Raw genomic sequence first — 20,349 nt, forward strand, 5'->3', positions numbered from 1 at the left:
GTTTGTATTTACATATTGCAGATTAGTTTTAAAAAGCAGTATGTAACAATGCCACATTATTATATCCCTCTTGCAGTCTTGAGGTGGGATGGGGTCTCTTCTGAGAGAGAGTAGCTTTCCATGCCCTTGTAATGCTGGTACTGCAGGTAAGAGTTGGGTCTTTGATTCCTTGTAAAAATTTCCATATGTCTCTGACTGAAATAAAGATCAAATTTTGTAACCTGCACCCTCCGTCTTATTTCCACACCAAATCCAGAAATCAGCTGATCGCAGAAGCCTCAAGCTACAGTAACTAGTTGCACTTTTGAATATCTGAACATTATGTACATTTCACACACAAGGTAAGAATCAAATAAGAGCAGATATGCTTTTCTTTTATGGTAATGTTTGTTTTTTCCAGTCCTATCAGTTATGAGCTCTGGTAACATATATATAGCACTACAGCATATGGGATTCTGCTTAAGAAATCCATTTCAATTATCTAGGATAGTATTAAATAACGCAAAGTGAATAAGAGAGCCATCTTGATGTAGTGGTTAAGGTACTAGGCTAGAAACTGGGAGACTATGAGTTCTAGTCGTCCCTTAGGCACAAAGCCAGCTGAGGGTGACCTTGGGCCAGTCCCTCTCGCTTAGCCCTAGGAAGCAGGCAATGGCAAACCACTTCTGAAAAACCTTGCCAAGAAAACTGCAGGGACTAGTGCAGGCAGTTGCCAGGAGCCAACAATGACTTGAAGGCATCAAATAAATAAAAGTGAATAAGGCCAATCATAAATTTGTAATAAAAAAGGAAAACTTATTTATTCCAAAGTTTGCATCCTATTCTTCTCTTAAAAAAGAAAAGCTTTGCACTCAGTTCAATTGTGTTTCTGCTGTTATATTTTGATCAGCAGTAGATCAATTCCTCTTGTTTGTACATGTTATTTATACAATCTGGCTTAATTTTGTATTTTAAAGAAGCTGTCAAACATTAAAAGACCTTGAAGTAAGGTGCATGTAATCTAAATAAAGAGCATGTTTGAAAAATAGAAAATAAACTTTGGTCAATTTGAGCAAGAGATTTGTGATGTGTCAAGCTGGAAAGTGGTGAGGGCTAAAAAAAGCAACAGATCTTCATGGCATGATAAGCACTACCAACGAATCAGAGAAAAGAGCTTTTTAAATGTTTTATATTTAAGCGTCTCCCTTTATATCCTTTTTAAGGAAGGCACAAAAGTATTTCCCAGATACATTATATTTTCAAATTCTCAGCTGCATGTACTCCTCCTTGGGAGAATGTTCCTAACCAATATTTCAAGTCAGGCAAGGTATTTTGTCTTCCTGCTTCTAGTATCACAGCTATTCACACTGCACAGTGGGTGACATACTACAATGACAAACAGCTAGCTAAACCTTTACAATCAATAGATTAAAAAATGAAATTGAATAGATACAAGATCTGGTGGTTTCCTCTCTTGGGACACTGCTATACAAGAGGTGGCCCAGAACTTTGTGAAATATATAAGTGGCATTTCCAAATAGCGATGAGCAGGATTCAACCACTCATTTGTTATGCAGGTGTCTTCCCTTAGCTCCCCAAACCAGATAGCCTTTGGGTGGCATCACCTCTAAAAACCAGCAATTCCTATTTCTTATTACTTAATTAGTTAATGCTACATAATGCATTACAAATGGTACCCTGAAATGTTGGATACAGGTTTAGCTTTGTGTAAGTCTGCTGATGGCCCTTCAGCTATTCTGAGAATAAGGGCTTTTGTCTTTAGATATTACAACATATATACAGGTGGCTAATTGTAATTCTAGTTGACACAAATGCCCTTGGATTGTCATTCAAGAGATCATGGTTGGTCTTCATTCTGACAGGCTAACTGAATGCTTTTGGAGTAGTCCCTTGGATCTCTTTTGTAAAAAAAAACTTTCCAGCCTCAGAGAAGCAAGTCCCTTGAATTTTAACAGTTTTTGGAGGACAATCTGCTAATGCTTTCTGCCGTTCCTTAAAGTTCTCTATAAAGCCTTTGCTTTTAAACTGTCTGAATTCACTACAGGGAATTTAATAAAAATATACCCCTCCCCTTTTGGTTGCTTTAAAGCTACAAAAAAGGCATTTAAGAGAAAAAAATAAAAAAGTGGGTAAGAAAAAAACAATTAATTCCCATTTTGCACTCATTTGTAACTAAACTTTTGTCTTCAAAGTATAAATTATTTTATTTTAAAAAAGTGGTTAAAGCATGTAACAAGTTGGATTGCTGAATCTGAAATTTAAAGTGTATTTTTCTTTTAACCTCTTATTCCTACTTGTATAGAAAGCCATGTTTAACTCAGATGACAAAAGTAAGTGCAATGTACACCCCTTTCCAAAATCTTTCGTCCTCTGAAGCTGTGGTTCTCATTTCCCAATTGCAAATATAATTAACAATTTGTTTTAACTGTTTTTTTTTTAATTGTGTGCAAATTTTGCTGTGAGGATCTGCTTTTCTTTATGTTCTAGAGAAGTTGAGTCTACTCATATACCATTATTTTACTGGATTTGGAGGAAAAGGTGGACTGTACAACAGCTCTGTATATACCTAAATTTACTCTATGGTCAATAAAAAGCTACATGGAAAAATAATCCTACAATTTTGTAAGTTTGTTTTATAACACAAACTCTGAAGAAAAACATTAAGAGTCTCGTTCATGTCTTTTGATATTGGTTATATACACCAGTTTTATGACATGTTTCTGTAGTGTGTTGATTCAGCATAAACTTTAAGCAAAAATGAAACCTTTCACCTATTTCACAATGTGCCAATTCACACAGCATCACCGTGCTCAGAAATGGGCAATGTTTACTGAGTACTACTAGTATCTGGGACTCAATCCAAAAATTTAAAAAGCTCAAAAATCAGGTTGTGTTATTTAAAAAAAGAGCTTTGTTTATTTTGTACTAGTGGGTGATAGTTATATTAGTATTAGTATCTAGTTAATTCCCCCCCTCAAGTCCTGCTGTGTTGCCTCATCGTGGCAGGGGGTATTCCTGGGAGGGATGAGTGAAGAAAGTCAGGAGTGCATGCCAAGAGTATATACCCCCAGCAGGGTCACTCAAGGTGCGAAGGTCATCCTAAAGCAAGCAGGCACCTAGATTGGGCAGCAGCGATACAGGAAGATGCTAGAAGCAGATGATCACTTTAGTGACAGTGGCAAAGGTATCAATTCATACTGCATAGGAGAAGGCAATGGTAAACCACTCCTGTATTTTTACCAAGAAAACCACATGAATAGAAAATATAAAATGATTGACAATAAAGTGCCAGATGATGGGCTCCTCAGGTCAGATGGCACTCAACATGCTACTGAGGAACAGCTGAAGGTCTTTTGAAGTATTAATGGTGTTTATGATGTGGCTAGATTAAAGATTAAATCCTGATGTCTAGTCGCTGATGCTGCCATACAGGAAAAGAAAATCCTAAGCTGCAAAGACAGAATTACAGTAGGAACGTGGAACGTAGGAAGCATGACCAAAGGAAAGCTCAACACAACGAAAGATGAATTGAAACAACTACATACTGATATCTTAGACATCAGCGAATTGAGATGGACTGGGAACTGACACTTTCAGTCAGAAGATCACACTGTTTATTGCACAGGGCATGAAAAACAAAGAAAAAACAGTGTTGCTTTTATAGTTAAGAAGGGTATAGCAAGAACAGTACAATGCAATCAATGACCAAATAATATCAATTAGCTTCGTGGACAACCCTTTAATATGACAATCATTCAGGTTTATGCTCCAACCACTGATGCAGAAGAAGAGGCGGTTGATGACTTCTGTGATCAAGTTCAATCTGAAATCAATGGAACATGCAAGCAAGATGTGCTGCTTGTGATTGGAGATTGGAATGCCTAAGTTGGAAACTGTTGGAATAAAATGCTTGCTTATCAGAAACTTGATTCAGGCTTCTGCAGTGTGGCCAGGCCAGTGGCTGACACACGAACCAGAAACCTAGGATGAGGGAAGGTACCATATAATAAAAGCACCTAAAAGCACGATAAGGCGATCACTGCTTGAAAAATACCTTGCTACGTAAGCAAGTAGGGAAACGTATAACCATGACAGGCTATACAGGAAACATAGAATAAACCAATAGTGTTGCTTAAAGCTGTTGCATGACTATAAAAGGCTATATGCCCCCACAACCTGCCCCCACCACCTGCTTCCTGATTTGTAATACCCAATAAAAGAGTAGTTCAGAACACGCTCTGGGCTCACTCACCTCGAGGAAAACCTGCGTGTTTGTCTTCACTCTCGCCTGTCGAGACCCCATGAGTGGCCCACCCTGATGCGGACAGCAAAACCGCAGGAAACATGTAAGAGGAAAATGTATTTGGACTATATGGCTTAGGAAACTGAAATGAAAAGACTGACTTATCAATTTCTGCCACTCCAATTATTTCTTCATAGCTAACACTGTCTTCAAACAACCAAAACGATGCCTCTGTACATGGACATCACCAGATGGAATATATAGAAATCAATTCGACTATATTATTGCTAAAAAGAGGTGAGAAGCTCAATTATAGCATCAAAGACATGGTCAGGTGCTGACTACAGAACAGATCATGAACTGTTCATGTGCAAGCTCCAAGTTAAGCTAAAGAAGAAGAAAACCAGTCAGTTTCCACAATATGATCTTGAACATATATCCACCATCTTCAATGAGAACATCAGGAATCGCTTTAAAGTCCTGAACTTCATTGACAGAGAACCAAAGGAATTATGGAATGAACTTAAAGAAGTTGTTAAGGATTAATGTGAAAAGAGACTGCCAAAAATGAAGAAAGAGAAGAAAGCAAACTGGCTGTCAGAACAAACTGTGAAAATTGCCAAGAACAGAAGAAAAGCCAAAGCCAAGAAAGACAAACATCTCAGAAAGGAAAGAGTTTCACAGAGCTGTTAAAATAGTCTAGAAGCAGTATTACAACAACATCTGTAAAGACACTGAAGATGGACAGAGACATGGAAAAACAAGGTAAGTCTTTCAAAAGATCTCTGAACTCAGGTGGTTACAACCTTGAATTGGTATGCTAAAGGATGCAATGGATAGTTACCAATTCAAAGGAGATCAAAGGAAGATGGGAGGAGTATACTGAAACACTGTACAGCAGAGATGTCAACTTCCAAGATTCTTTAGAAGATATTCCTTACTTATAAGAACCTCTACTAATAGAAGTTAGATCAGCAATCCAGTCATCACCAAGTCAGAAGTGATGGAATACCAAATGAAATATGGCAAACAACAGAAGAAGAATCAGTCAAAGTTCTAATCAAGCTATCCCAGCAAATCTGGAGAACACCACAGTGGCCAACTGATTGGAAGACGTCAATCTATGTTCCAATACCAAAAAAAGGAGACTTAACAGAGTGTGCAAACTATTGTACAATATCCTTAATTTCACATGTTAGAAATAATGCTTAAGATCATCCAACGCAGATTAGAGCCCTACATGGAAAAAGAGATGTCAGATGTTCAAGCTGGTTTTACAAAAGGCCAAGGAACACAAGACATTATTGCTGATGCCCACTGGATAATTGAGAAAGCCAAAGAATACCAAAAAGAAGTCAGCATGTGCTTCATCGATTATAGAAAAGCCTTCAATTGTGTTGATCACATCAAGCTATAGAAAGTGCTCAGAAAAATGGGAATCCCAGAATGCTTCATGTCCTCATGAAACTTATATATAAGTCAGGAAGCCACAGTATGGACAGAACATGGTGAAACAGACTGGCTTCAGGTTGGCAAAGGAGCATGGCAAGGCTGCATACTCTCCCTTTATTTATTCAATCTATATGCTGAATATATATTAAGGGAAGCTGGATTGGAAGAAGATGAACATGGTTTTAAAACTGGAGGAAGAAACTTCAGTAACTTGCACTATCCTGATTATACTACCCTGATAGCCAAAAGTGCAAAGGAGCTGCAAACCTTAAGTCAAAGAGCACAGTGAAAAAATGGGACTAAAATTAAATATAAAGAAGAGACCAAACTAATGTCAACAGGTAGAACAACCAACCTTAGAACTGACAATGAAGATATCTAAGTGGTAGATAGCTTCTGCCTTTTAGGATCAACCATCAGCAGCAAAGGAACAAGTAGTCAAGAAATATGCCACAGACTAGCACTTGGTAGAGCAGCCATGAAGCCCTTGGAAAAGATATTCAAATGGTGTGATATGTCTATATCTACAAAGATCAGAATCACGTAAGCCATGGTATTCCCTGTGACACTTTATAAAGTGAAAGTGGGCCTTTAAAGGGAAGAGTATTGATGCCTTTGAACTTTGGTATTGGAGAAGACTCCTGAAAATACTGTGGACAGCCAAGAAAACAAATTGATGGATCATTGAAGAAATTAACCCAGAGTTCTCACTCAAGGCACAGATGACCAGGCTCAAATTATCCTATTTTGGACACATTATATGAAGACCCAGGTCTCTGGAAAGGGCTATAATGCTGGGAAAGGTGGAAGGAAAGAGAAGAGGACAACCAGCAGCAAGGTGGCTGGACTGAGTTACAGTGGCAATGAGTGCACTGTTGGGAGACTTGAAAGAACAGGTTAGGGATAGATTATTATGGAGAAAATCTATCTATATGGTCGCTAGGAGTCAAAAACAACTTGATGGCACATAATCAATCAATCAATCTAGTTTATTTGTACCACACGCTAGAAAATTCATGTATGTGTATTGTGCTATGTTAAATCTTGCATAGATGAGCTCCACCATACGCCAGAGTGGTCATGACACATTTTCTCCAAGATTTTGATACTGCAAATTCTTATGGTTCCAAATTTTGCAAGTGAGATAAACAAAATCCTTCAATACCCACATATACTGTGCTTCATACATTCTAAAACATGTAAGTATATGATTGTTATTACCACTGCTACAGGAATTAGTTGGTGAGAAATAGAGGAACCACATATATAAAAATGCTACATTTTCTGAAGCCAAATTTGTAACAGTTTTGTATATTGTGATCAAAATGACATGGCAGACCAATAACTGTTTCATCAATTGAGCCCGCAAAGCAGATAATTAATGGTATCTAAATGTGCTTTACAGTATCAGCAGCATAAGTTCTAAAATATGCAATAATTCAAGTATACTTGAGGGAGATTCACTGTCTCACAATGAACGAGCAGTAACTGCACATTTATTCCTCAATGAATTGACTGAAAGAATGGGTTTCACGCTGATAAGAATAATAGCAGACTGGCTAACACATCTGTGCACATATTATCAGTTTTGTATCTGTCCCTTATGGCTTTTTTCCCACCCGACTCTCACTCAGTTTCTCTCTAGTGGCTTATTAACCCTTTTAAGAGCTTTTCACTGGTTGCAGTATCAAAGGTACTGATGAAAAGCTTAATTGGTTAACTGTTAGAGAATCATATGGCTTTAGGATACAACAGAGATCAAAGATATGATTTAATAAGGTGTAAGATCAATTCTTTGGGGATTTGGATTCATGTTCTATGTCTTACGTGACCTTTCTTTATTTAGTCTCATTTTCCTTTCTCTGAACAGACTCTACAGCAAAATACAGAGTAACACATGTAAAACAAAGATAACCATCAACTCAGATAAACATACTTCTTGTTGTACCCAGAGCAGAATACTGCTCTCTTTTCCCTTCCTTGCCTTGCACGGACATTCTCTTCTACAGTAATGGTATGTGGGAATAACCTTGGGAGACGGGGGGAAGGGAATGATGCAGGGGGAGCCCGAAGCTGCATAATTGGCAAAGAAAGAAACTCAGAAAAGATCCTCCCTAACTTATCAGGCTGTAAAAAGAGACAGCAGGAGATCTGTACTTTCAGACTTGCAAGATTATGTTAATGTAGCCTTACAATAAAGTAGAATTAGCTCAACTGGTCATGTTTTCTGTCTGGTCTACCTGGGAAGGCTGACATCTACTGATGTTTTGGGGTTCATTCTGATCAGTATTACTTTTGTTCCAACATTCTGCAAATTACAGCTAGTACAGGTAGTCCTTGCTTAATGACCACAATAGGGACCGAAAAATTCATTGTTAAACGGGGCAGTCATTAAGCAAAACATGTGACAGCATCTGATTCTATTACATTTTTTGCGGCGGTCATTAAGCAAATCACATAGTCATTAAGAGATCACATGGTTCCCCATTGATTTTGCTTGCCAGAAGCCTACTGGGAAGGTCACAAATGGCAATCACATGACCCTGGGACGCTGCAACCATCATAAATGTGAGCTGGTTGCCAAATGCCTGGATCACGATCATGTGACTGTGGGGGAGGAGCTGAGACAGTCATAAGTATGAGGACTGGTCGTAAGTAGATTTTTAAAGCACCGTCGTAACTTCGAACGGTTGCTAAGTGAATGGTTGTTAGGTGAGGACTACCTGTACCCAATCAGCATACTGAATTGGTTGATAAACTCGTTTGAATTAAATACTGTTAGCAAAAAAGTCAGTGCAATGCCTAATGCTAATGCTAATGACAATAGGTCCAAAACTGAAAGGGAGAGGGATATTTTCATGCCTCAATGGGATGGCGGGGGGCAGTGGAGGGGGGCAGGGAGAGAAGCAAACCTGCTATGAGGTATTCCCTATCTCTGCAATTACAGTTACAATTAAGAGATCAAGCAGCTTTAAGCCTGTCTGGAACCTTTTTATATGATGGCTTCTTATTCTCTCAGACATATTTCCGGTAATGTTTTTTCAATTAGCCTGACTCCATCATCAATAGAATACTGGACAAAAGTGACTATTCTCTGTATTTTGTATACAAAGAAGGCCATTAGGTTAATAATGACTTTCTGAATGGGTCACAAGAAGTGTTAGCAGGTGTACTTATCACAGTTCCCTACCTCATGTCCTCTGTCTTGCACAGGACATGACTCACTGTCTGCTTCAGAGAACGATCCAGACTCATCGCTAGAGTTTGTTCCATAGGATGGCTCACATTTTATCTGGGGTCTGACTTGGCTGTATATTCCATCTCCCATCATGCTCGGCTCCTGATGCTCAGTGGCCAGGAATCGAGCTCCTTGAGAACAGGGGGAAGATGAAAACTCACACAGAGGGAGGCTACAGGGAGAACCACCGCTGCCATCCTCTGCATAAGAGTAGGAGGAACATGAGCTGGAGGTCCTTGTTCTGGTTTCCAGAGGAGGAGACCGAGGACAAACTTTAATTGGCACTGGGCAGCTGGTGTTGGGCCGCATCCGTCCTGGGAAGTGGTCAGCTGTCTGTCCAATATGAGCATAGGTCTGGCAACTGGGAAGAGATTGGCTGCTTCCTGCCCACAGACCTTTTGGCACAGTCTCGGTGAGATCTTTATCCAAGCTGCTCATGCCAGAATATGAATGCACCGAAGGGTTTACTTGGTCACAAACATTTGAAGAGAATATAACAGTCCTCCTGTCCACCTCACCTTCCTGCTTACAGAGACCTTCAACAAAGCCAGGACCTCTGAGAGGCGATCCCACTGTAAAACTGGAAGCATCCTTCTGAACAGCTTGGGAGAGCCCATAACTGCCCGTGAAAGGGACATAATCAGCTTTATGGTCACCCTGAGTTGTCCCCTTGTCAAAAGGGCATGCTGGATTTCTGGCAAAGTGCTGTTGGGAAGTACTTGGGAAGCCATCTAAGTCTATGGTTTTTGTTCGGTTGAAGAAAGATCTTAGGCAGGAAGGAGAGGAACTGCTTTTAGACCTACCAGCTCCATTGGGACTTGGTTGCTTTCGGTCCATTTCAACATCTCCCTCTTTATCCCTGGCACCAGTCTCATCTCCAGAGAGGCAAAGTGTGATGTTTTCTTCATCATTTTCCTCATTCCTAGGCTCACTTTTAATTTGCCCGACAGCAAGTTCTGGTTTGAGGTCATCACTCGAAACTTTTTCATTGAATGTGCTTGTGAAACCTGAGGTACTAACATGTGATGCGTTGTAGACATTCTTGGTACAAGCCAGCTGGTACTTCTTATACCTGGGGTACCGTGTTACTACTTCTTTATCCAAACTATCCTTGCCATCATCTAGTATTTCTGAGTCTGGCAGCATCCCTTCCTCTTTACTGGCTCCAGAAGTGGCCGATTCAAAGTCAAAGGGCTCTGGGTGCATTCTCTCTCTTGAGCACGATATCTTTGAAGTCTCCGACTCCATAGTCTCTTCCTCTTCTCCCTCCGAGTTCTCATCTTCATGCATCCGCTGATAGGTGAGATCCTTTTTGCAAAGGAACAGGCCATCTTCGTTGTTTAGCAGCTGGGTCTGAAGGAAGCTGAAGCAGGAATCCTCCAGGTTGTGCATGCGTAGAAATTCTGCACAGTGGATGACCTCTTGTATGTTTTCTCTGCTGAGTAATAGCTTAGCAGTGTAGGCAAACTGCAACAACGGACCAAATCCCTTGGCAGTGACCTGCAATGAAAAACAAAACAAAAAATAGGGAAATTGCCAGCACTACCATCAGCATTGCTATTTTCCAAGCCCCTCTGCTATAGTAGTCAGCACTGGAAAATGCCTCCAATAATTAATTCTTTTGTTTTGTATTTTCATGTAGTAGGATGATCCAAACAATCCATCCAACAAATGATTCAAGGACAATGAGATCTCTAGCACTTGCCAAATGGTATTTGGTCTCTAGGAACCTCATGGATGTCAAGTGTTTAATGAGTGCATAACTCTACCAATTTTGCAATGTTTCTCTAAAGTAGACTTTGCAATTAGAATAAAGTATGTCAGCTATTAATAAATTTATTCTTTGAAAAACTATACTTTTTAATAGAAATTGTGTATACAATATTTAATGTTTATTCAGTTTAGCTGGGTCAAGATCTCCACTGCTGGAAAAACTTTTATTAAGTGGCACTTCAAAAAAGTAGAGATCCTTGGGAAGCATATGGAATTTAATCTGTAAGCAACTTATAATAATTCTCATTTTGCCTGTGGTATTTAATCATGTGTTTAAATAGATAATTTGGAGATCAATTTCTCCATCTGCAATATGACTAGCTGCCACAACCATTATTAAATAACTCTGAAGATACAGCAACCATTTAGCAGTCTGAATAAACTAGTCAAGTTTGTAATGTCAACTGCCCCTTGATAAAATTATTTCATTCGTGTTCCCTATGGAGTTTTATCTCCTGAGAATAAAAAATTGTCTTACACTTACAGAACATACCCACTAGGTGGAAGAACTGCAAAAGAAGTAAGCTGTCCTCTAACGTATTTTTAAACAGTACAGTACTTTCTCTTGATGAGGTCTACGCAAAATACATTTCACTGACTCAGAACATTCCACTGTACATTTTTGCTCAAGCTGAGTCAAGGCTTTCGGGCCCCCAAAACTGCAGCATTCCAGACATCTGCTACTCGTGTCTTGCTCCAGAGGCTTTTGCATACAATCTCTCTTGGAGGAACTGACACACCATCACAGACACAGTTGCTTGCTCTTACACGAGACAAAAATCTGGAGGGGGGGGGGAGTTGGGAGCTAATTCGCCTACAAGAGGCACTAGGTATGAATATTATTATTTTGAAGCCTTACAAGAGGAATATTTGCTGCAACAATTCTTTCTCTTCTTTATAAAAAGGACACGTTGGTGTAACCTTGGCATATGTGTGTGTGTGTGTGTGTGTGTGTGTGTGTATATATATATTTGCATTTTGTATTCTTAGTAGAAGATTTTAAAAATTGTCATGTACATTATCAGCTCTTTAGTAAAAGTGACAGACGGATGCGTCTGGCACTTCCAAATACAGGGCTGCTTATATGCAAACTTTATCAAGTAATTTTTGCAGATTCCAGTTAAATTGTTTGTTTTTAACAAACATGGGACGTTTATATCCAGAGGGAAAGAACACATGAAATTTATGAAGATGAAGAAGCTATTTAGGAAAGAATTTCTTCATTAGGATAGAACAGTTAATGTTAACTTTTAAATTATGTAACTCTAACTACATTAGCATCAGTCCCAGTATCTTTTGGCACAGAGTATGACCACCACTTTTTGCATACTTATAGATCACTTTCCTGAACCCATGCTCTCCAAGATTTGTTGGGACTGCAATTCCCAGAATTCCCATTAGCACTGGCCATGACAGTTGAGAATTCTGGGTGCTGCAATGCCAATACTTCTGGAATAGTTTGGGGAAGGTAAGTATGCTAAAATCAGTGATAAGAAGCACATCAAGCATGACCAAATCAACAGCATTTCTTTCTCCTAAATTCAGAGGACAGTAAGGTAGTCAGGGAAGTTAGGAAAGTCAGCAAGTCCAGATGGATCTCAAGGGCTTATACTTTGGAATAAGTTCATAGTACTGTTTTTTAACTTTTAATGCCTAAACAGCAGGAGGGCTGACTATCAGAAGGAATACATAATTTGATAAGAACTTTTCTGGGCATTAAAGATCTGAAATAACAGCCTGTTGGTTGGGTGCAGAGGAGGAAGCACCCAACCAACAGGCTGTTATTTCAGATCTTATGAAGTACAGCCCCTTTTGAGCCCCAAGCTTGCCTATCTTCAGAAACAAATGTCAAGACCTTCTTCAGGGAGGTTTTCTAAGCTGATTGGTAATATCTCCAGCTGCTTTTACTGGATTTAATGGTTTACATTTTAGATTTTACTAATAGCCACCTTAAGTACTCTGTAAGTAGAATGAAAGACAATAAACTGAAAAGTAAATGAATAAAGAAGTCTGCAGACTAATTTCTCATAATACACTCTTGCTTCCCCAGTGTGCTACTTTTCCTTTTCCTTTTCCTTCTGCTTAATTTAAATTCCAAGGACTGGAGCCCTTCTGTAATAAAATCTAAATAAATAATTTTCAAAGAAGCTAAGAATATTACGTAGATGGAGTAACAACCAAGATAAGAACTGTGATGCGTGTCACTTGCTATAAAGGAATATCCAATAGCTGGTCATGAATTTTACTAAGAACAATCCACTTAGTTGGTCCAACAGCTGCATATGTGCCACACTGGGAAGTATTGTGTATTAGCCAGGGTAAAACAGGACATTAGAACACTAGAAAATTCAATATAACAACAGTCATGTTGAGGGAAACTACAAATAAACAAACAAATTAACTTTTATTGGGTAACTATCCAGGTTCTCCCTATACACCCCTCAACATCTTGTGTAGATAGACCATTTGTTTTCATGTTAATCTTACTTTTATCAGCAAAGTTGTCTCAGTGGTTTATGTAAATACTTTGACAACTCATTGAAAAATGCATTGTTTTGTTGTGAAATTAGGTCTTCCAATGAAGAGTTCTCTAGTCAGTGTCTGCTGGAAAATGTTGCTTGAATAGTCTGGGTGATATAGATTTTGTGCTGAGTTTTAGGGAAAAAAACTACTCTTTGTATCATCCCTATCATAGCAAGCATATCAAACAGGGAGGTAAAAACAGAATAAATACAGAGATGATTAGGAAATGTGCACCTATGAAAACTTTACTGAAGATTTTAAAATAAACTTGTTCTTTTGATCTTAAGAATGTTATCAATGTTGAATTTAACATTTTAAACAGTGGCAGACATGCCCTGCTACTGTACTGTAACACAGAGAAGATTATTAAAAAGCTTATAAAACACAGCAACATTCCAAGCCCTGAGAAATTCATCTGGACTACAGAAATAAAATACTGTCAGAAAATGTTTTAATGTTTCACTTCACCAGATAACAAAGTGGTCAAAGTAATTAACTGGCTGTAACCTTATATAAATGATCTGCCTTCCTTCAGATCCTTCTATCATCTAAAGCAGAAATTATCAATAAATTCCAAATTCTATTTAACTTGGGGGAAAATGGGAAAATCAGATTTCTTAGCTACAAGCCCTCCCCAACCATGGATTTGGCATATATTGCCTTTTGCTCTTAGATTTCTTGCACTGATGTGGCTTGCTTTTCCATTTATTCTTGATAGGCACACCATCAGTACTGGGTTTTTGAGAAGGAGGGAGTTCTTTACATGGTGCATCTTAAACCAAGGACTAAATCCCAGAATGGCAGGTTAAGCAAAGGGAGTATTAGTTGACCAAAACATACTAGCACCCAATGGACCATTAGTCTCTTCTGTATTACGTGTTCCTGACACAGAATTAAATTTAGAGACAACTGACATTAAACTGATGGGTTAACATAGCAGCCTGCTTTCCCGATATATATGTGTATAGTTACTTATATCTTAAGAATAATTTTTAAAGGTTCTGTTAGTTTTAAGGCATTCTATAACCATTTGTAGAGAAGAACATTATAAAACATTGAGTGCCTTTGGCCAGTTATGTCTGGAGATACCACAACAAAATGCTAATGCCCCATTTGCATTTTTGTAGAACACGTTTTGCTGACCAGGCACTATATTCATGCTGTTAACTGTATACATACTGCAGAGACAAACAAATACAAAATTAAGCATGGTGAAACACACCAGTTGGATTTTAAGTTCATAGAAGGAGAATTACAGTGCATTTGGAAAGTATTCAGACCCCCTTCACTTTTTTCAATTTTGTTATGTTGCAGCCTGATACTACAATCGTTCAAATTCATTTTTTTCTCATTAGTCTACACTCAGTACCCCATAATGACAAAGTGAAAACAGAATTGTAGAAATGTCTGTAAATTTATTAAAAAGGAAAAACTGAAATATCACATTGGCATAAGTATTCAGACCCTTTGCAACAACGCTTGAAATTTAGCTCAGGTGCCTTCCATTTCTCTTGATCATTGCTGAGCTCTTTCTACACCTTGATTGGAGTCCACCTGTGATAAATTAAATTGATTGGACATGATTTGGAAAGGCATACACCTCTCTATAGAAGGCCTCACAGCTGGCAATGCATACTGTACCAAAGCAAAAGCCATGAGATCAAAGGAACTACCTGCAGAGCTCAGAGACAGGATTACTGCAAGGCACAGATCTGGGGAAGGCTACAAAAAAGTTCTGCTGCACTGAAGGTTCCCAAGAGCACAGTGGCCTCCATAATTCTCAAATGGCACAACCAGGACTCTTCCAAGAGCTGGTCACCCAGCCAAACTGAGCAATTGGGGGAGAAGAGCCATAGTAAGAGAGGTGACCAAGAACCCGATGGTCACTCTGACTGAGCTCCAGAGATCCTCTGTGGAGATGGGACAAAGGTCCAGAAGGACAGCCATCGCTGCAGCCCTCCACCAATCTGGGCTTTATGGCAGAGTGACTAGACGGAAGCCTCTCCTCAGTGCAAAACAAATGAAAACCTGCTTGGAGTTTGCAAAAAAACACCTGAAGGACTCTCAGACTGTGAGGAACAAGATTCTCTGGTCTGATGAAACCAAGATTGAACTGTTTGGCCTCAATTCTAAATGTTATGTCTGGAGGAAACCAGGTACTGCTCATCACCTGCCCAATACCATCTCAACAGTGAAGCATGGTGGTGGCAGCATCATGCTGTGGGGGTGTTTTTCAGCAGCAAGAACTGGGAGACTGGTCAGGGTTGAGGGAAAGCTGAATGGAGCAAAAGACAGAGATATCCTCAAGGAAAACCTGTTCCACAGCACTCAGGACCTCAGACTGGGCCAAAGGTTCACCTTCCAACATGACAATGATCCTAAGCACACAGCCAAGACAACACAGGAATGGCTTAGGGACAACTCTGTGAATGTCCTAGAGTGGCCCAGCCAGAGCCCTGACTTGAACCCTATTGAACTCTGGAGAGACCTGAAAATGGCTGTCCACCGACAGTCCCCATCCAACCTGATTGAGCTTGAGAGGATTTGCAAAGAAGGATGGCAGAAAATCCCCCAATCCAGGTGTGCAAAGCTTGTCGCATCAGACCGAAAAAGTCTCGAGGCTGTAATTACTGCCAAAGGTGCTTCAACAAAGTACTGAGTAAAGGGTCTGAATACTTATGCCAATGTGATATTTCAGTTTTTCCTTTTTAATAAATTTACAGGCATTTTTAAAATTCTGTTTTCACTTTGTCATTATGGGGTACTGAGTGTAGATTAATGAGAGAGAAAAAATGAATTTAAACGATTGGAGTATCAGGCTGCGACATAACAAAATTGAAAAAAGTGAAGGGGGTCTGAATACTTTCCGAATGCACTGTATACTTATAAAACCATGTTCTATTGAGAAGGGAAAAGTTCATTAGTAGAAGCAACTGTAAATAATATTAAAAAAAAAACCCTTTTATGAATTGAAGCTGTTTCTGTGCAGTAGGCAAAAGAGACTGTGGCATTGTGTAAAATGGTGTAAAATCAATCCATGTTGTATATGGATTTTACTCAAACTTGACCAATCATAATCAAGATCATCTGGATGCTTGGGGTTGAGGCAGGTCCAACCAAGGCCTTGGTTGCTGCTTGGAATGGGGAGGTGACTAGAGCTTTGGAATGGGTTGTGTCTGCACAGGTTCTCTCTGTTTGTGGATCCTGGTCTACAGAATGCTTCCAGAAGATGAAGTGGCAGAAGAAACGTTTAAAGTGTCGCTGGAAAAAGACAAAGAATGACTCTTGCCAAGCAAAGGGAAGAGCCTTTCTTAAGGATTATCTTGTGGCAAAAAGAGCAATGAAACACATGTGGACACAATAAATATGGTTTCTCCATACTTATTGTGTCTGCTGCCTGGTGGCCTTATTTAGGGTAAACTGGTCCCTCTTAGATAAGGAAAAGCTGAGGGAGCACTTACAGGGCTGTTGTGATGAATATTCTCAGTATCTGGTAGATAAAGGCACTTGGCTTCATACTGAGTTGGACCAGTTGGGCAGGTCCTATGGAGGTGAGTGAGGCAGAATCTGGCCCAGGTATCTGGGACGAATTTGAACCTGATGAAGTCAACAAGATCCCTGGGGATGTTGGAGTGACTACTTGTATGTTAGATCCAGGGCCCTCCTGGTTGGTTAGGAAGCCTCCAAGATTGGACTAGACTCTGCCTCATTTCCTTCTTTCCCATGTAGTTTGATCCAGGTGATAGTAAATTCATCCTTGAGGAAAGGGGCAGTCTGCCCCCTCCTCCAGAAACCATTGCTGGATCCAACTAAACTGGACAATTTTTGTTATGGTGCCTGCCTTATGGAAAGATCTCTCCCCCCACACCACCCCTACTTGACTGGCTCTGACCTTGTTAGACTTCAGGAAGATTTTGAAGACCTGGATGTTTCCTTAGTACTGGGGCCAGGATGTTAAGTGAGCTCATTCTGGAACACAGTACATACAGATGAAACTCGAAAAATTAGAATATCGTGCAAATGTTCATTTATGTCAGGCAACTCAAAAGGTGAAACCAATATATGAGATAGACGCATTACATGCAAAGCGAGATATGTCAAGCCTTACTTTGGTATAATTGTGATGATTATGGCGTACAGCTCATGAAAACCCCAAATTCACAATCTCAGAAAATTAGAATAGTGTGAAAAGGTTCAATATTCTAGGCTCAAAGTGTCCCACTCTAATCAGCTGATGAATCCATAACACCTGCAAAGGGTTCCTGAGCCTTTAAATGGTCTCTCAGGCTGGTTCAGTAGGAATCACAAGCATGGGAAAGACTGCTGACCTGACAGTTGTGCAGAAAACCATCATTGACACCCTCCATAAGGAGGGAAAGCCCCAAAAGGTAATTGCAAAAGAAGTTGGATGTTCCCAAAGTGCTGTATCAAAGCACATCAATAGAAGGTTATGTGGAAGGGAAAAGTGTGGTAGAAAAAGGTGCACAAGCAGCAGGGATGACCGCAGCCTGGAGAGGATTGTCAGGAAAAGGCCATTCAAAAGTGTTGGGGACTTTCACAAGGAGTGGACTGAGGCTGGAGTTAGTGCATCAAGAGCCACCACACACAGACGGATCCTGGACATGGGCTTCAAATGTCGTATTCCTCTTGTCAAGCCGCTCCTGAACAACAAACAACGTCAGAAGCGTCTTACCTGGGCTACAGAAAAAAAGAACTGGTCTGTTGCCCAGTGGTCCAAAGTCCTCTTTTCTGATGAGAGCAACTTTTGCATCTCATTTGGGAACCAAGGACCCAGAGTCTGGAGGAAGAATGGAGAGGCACACAATGCACGATGCTTGAAGTCCAGTGTGAAGTTTCCACAGTCTGTGTTGATTTGGGGAGCCATGTCATCTGCTAGTGTTGGTCCACTGTGCTTCATTAAGTCCAGGGTCAACGCAGCCGTCTACCAGGAGGTTTTGGAGGACTTCATGCTTCCTTCCGCAGACGAGCTTTATGGGGATGCTGACTTCATTTTCCAGCAGGACTTGGCACCTGCCCACACTGCCAAAAGTACCAAAACCTGGTTCAATGACCATGGGATTACTGTGCTTGATTGGCCAGCAAACTTGCCTGACCTGAACCCCATAGAGAATCTATGGGGCATTGCCAAGAGAAAGATGAGGGACATGAGACCGAACAATGCAGCGGAGCTGAAGGCCGCTACTGAAGCATCCTGGTCTTCCATAACACCTCAGCAGTGCCACAGGCTGATAGCATCCATGCCACGCTGCATTGCGGCAGTCATTGCCGCAAAAGGGGCCCAAACCAAGTACTGAGTACATATGCATGCTTATACTTTGCAGAGGTCCGATATTGTTCTATTTCCAATCCTTGTGTTATTGATGTCATGTAATATTCTAATTTTCTGAGATTGTGAATTTGGGGTTTTCATAAGCTGTACGCCATAATCATCACAATTATACCAAAGTAAGGCTTGACATGTCTCGCTTTGCATGTAATGCGACTATCTCATATATTGGTTTCACCTTTTGAGTTGCCTTACTGACATAAATGAACATTTGCACGATATTCTAATTTTTTGAGTTTCACCTGTACATGTAGTTCTCATTTAACAACCATAATTGGAACCTCAGTTTTTAAGTGAAGTGGTGGCTAAGTGAAACTATGACTGTGCTTATGATCTTACTTCAACTTTTCTTTGCTTTTCAGACCTGCAAAGGTCATAAATGCAAGGATTGGTCGCAAATTTACTTCTTTATCACCATCATAACTGCAAACAGTCACTGTATGAGGTAGTTGCTAAACAAGGACTACCTGTATTGGTGCACCCCAACGGTGGGTTTTGCTTTTGTTGGATTATTGTGATTTGTTTTTATGGTTTTATGATGTCCAGAGTCACATTTTTGTGAGTTGGGCAGCCATATAAATTTTTACATAAATAAATGTTCCTTGGGAAACCCTTTGCCTTTCATCTTGCATGTCAATGTATTTTTTAAATCTAATGTTCTTTAATCCTGACCTACTGGGTGGTAAACAGCTAAAAAGGATAAAAAGTACATAAGCAAACAAAAAACCCCCCAACAAAATACATCTAAAACTCACTGCCACTAGATTTATCTCTTGCATGGAAACATTCAGAAAGTTCTAGATCCTCCATTCGATTAATTCTAAATGTTAATTTTGTTTTTTATAATTCTATGATAGTACATTATACACAGTTAATAGCAACTGCATCATATTAAAGCATTAGCTGATTATTACTGGAAAGAGCATCATTTTGCTTTAGCTGAGTTTTGCATCAACCAAGTGAGACAATACCCAGGGCTCGCATCTGTGGAGATGGCTGGTGGGGTGATGGGTTCTGGCTCCCCCCCCCCCCGCATCTTGAAGGTGTTAGTGCTAAAATACACAGGGGGTTTTTAGGACATTTTTAATGTATGTTTGTATTTTAATTATTTACGGATTTTAGCCACTGTTGGAGGGATTGGTGTGTTTTTTCTTTTTTGTTATTGTGAGCTGCCCAGAGTCACCTGTTGGGGGAGATGGGTGGCATACAAGCTAAATAAATAAATAAATAAATAAATACATAAATAAATAAATACTGTTCTGATAAAGGGCAGCAAGTGTACAAGAATGTATGTGTGCGCAAACTCAGGCTTCATCTGCCTTGTGAAGACTGTGCCCATTTTGAATTTATATTTACAGTAGATTATTGCCACAGTACAGTGAATCTCAAAAAAAGGCTACAGTTCTGGCACCCAGCATCATTACAGCTGCTCATCCTATTAACAGCATAAATAAACTTTTAGAGACATTCAAGGAAAATAACTGCAATTAGTGCTGACTGAATGAAATAATGAACAACAAAATGTTATTCTGATTCATTTACTTCCATATGATAGAAACATAACCTTCGGCATGATGAATCATTTTATGTTTAGTAATTAGAAAATTAATATCATGATTTAGTGCCTCTTAAATAGGATGAGATCCTCATTTTGCAAATTTAATAGCTTCATAATTTATTTTCCTCTTACTTTCAAATACCCTTTATTTTCCAAAAAAAAAAAAAAAGAGTATGCATCAAGCTATATGTTCCCTGACACAGCAGGTGATGTCA

The 20,349-nt window shown here is 39.6% G+C and overlaps 1 protein-coding gene across 4 annotated transcripts in view; it reads right to left on the reverse strand.

Moving 5' to 3' along the window:
* BACH2 (BACH transcriptional regulator 2) overlaps positions 1-20,349 on the reverse strand; it is a 187,318-nt gene that overhangs the window by 11,001 nt on the left and 155,968 nt on the right. For all 4 annotated transcript variants that reach the window (XM_088138550.1, XM_088138554.1, XM_088138544.1 and 1 more), the window contains exon 4: positions 8,886-10,433. In XM_088138550.1, coding sequence (XP_087994676.1) covers positions 8,886-10,433 — 1,548 coding nt within the window. The remainder of the gene's footprint in view (positions 1-8,885; positions 10,434-20,349) is intronic.

The sequence above is a fragment of the Python bivittatus genome, unplaced genomic scaffold (assembly GCF_059951505.1).
Source record: "Python bivittatus isolate LINGU-HERP-01145 unplaced genomic scaffold, Pbiv_v1 ctg000020_np1212, whole genome shotgun sequence".
In the NCBI taxonomy this organism is placed as follows: domain Eukaryota; kingdom Metazoa; phylum Chordata; class Lepidosauria; order Squamata; family Pythonidae; genus Python; species Python bivittatus.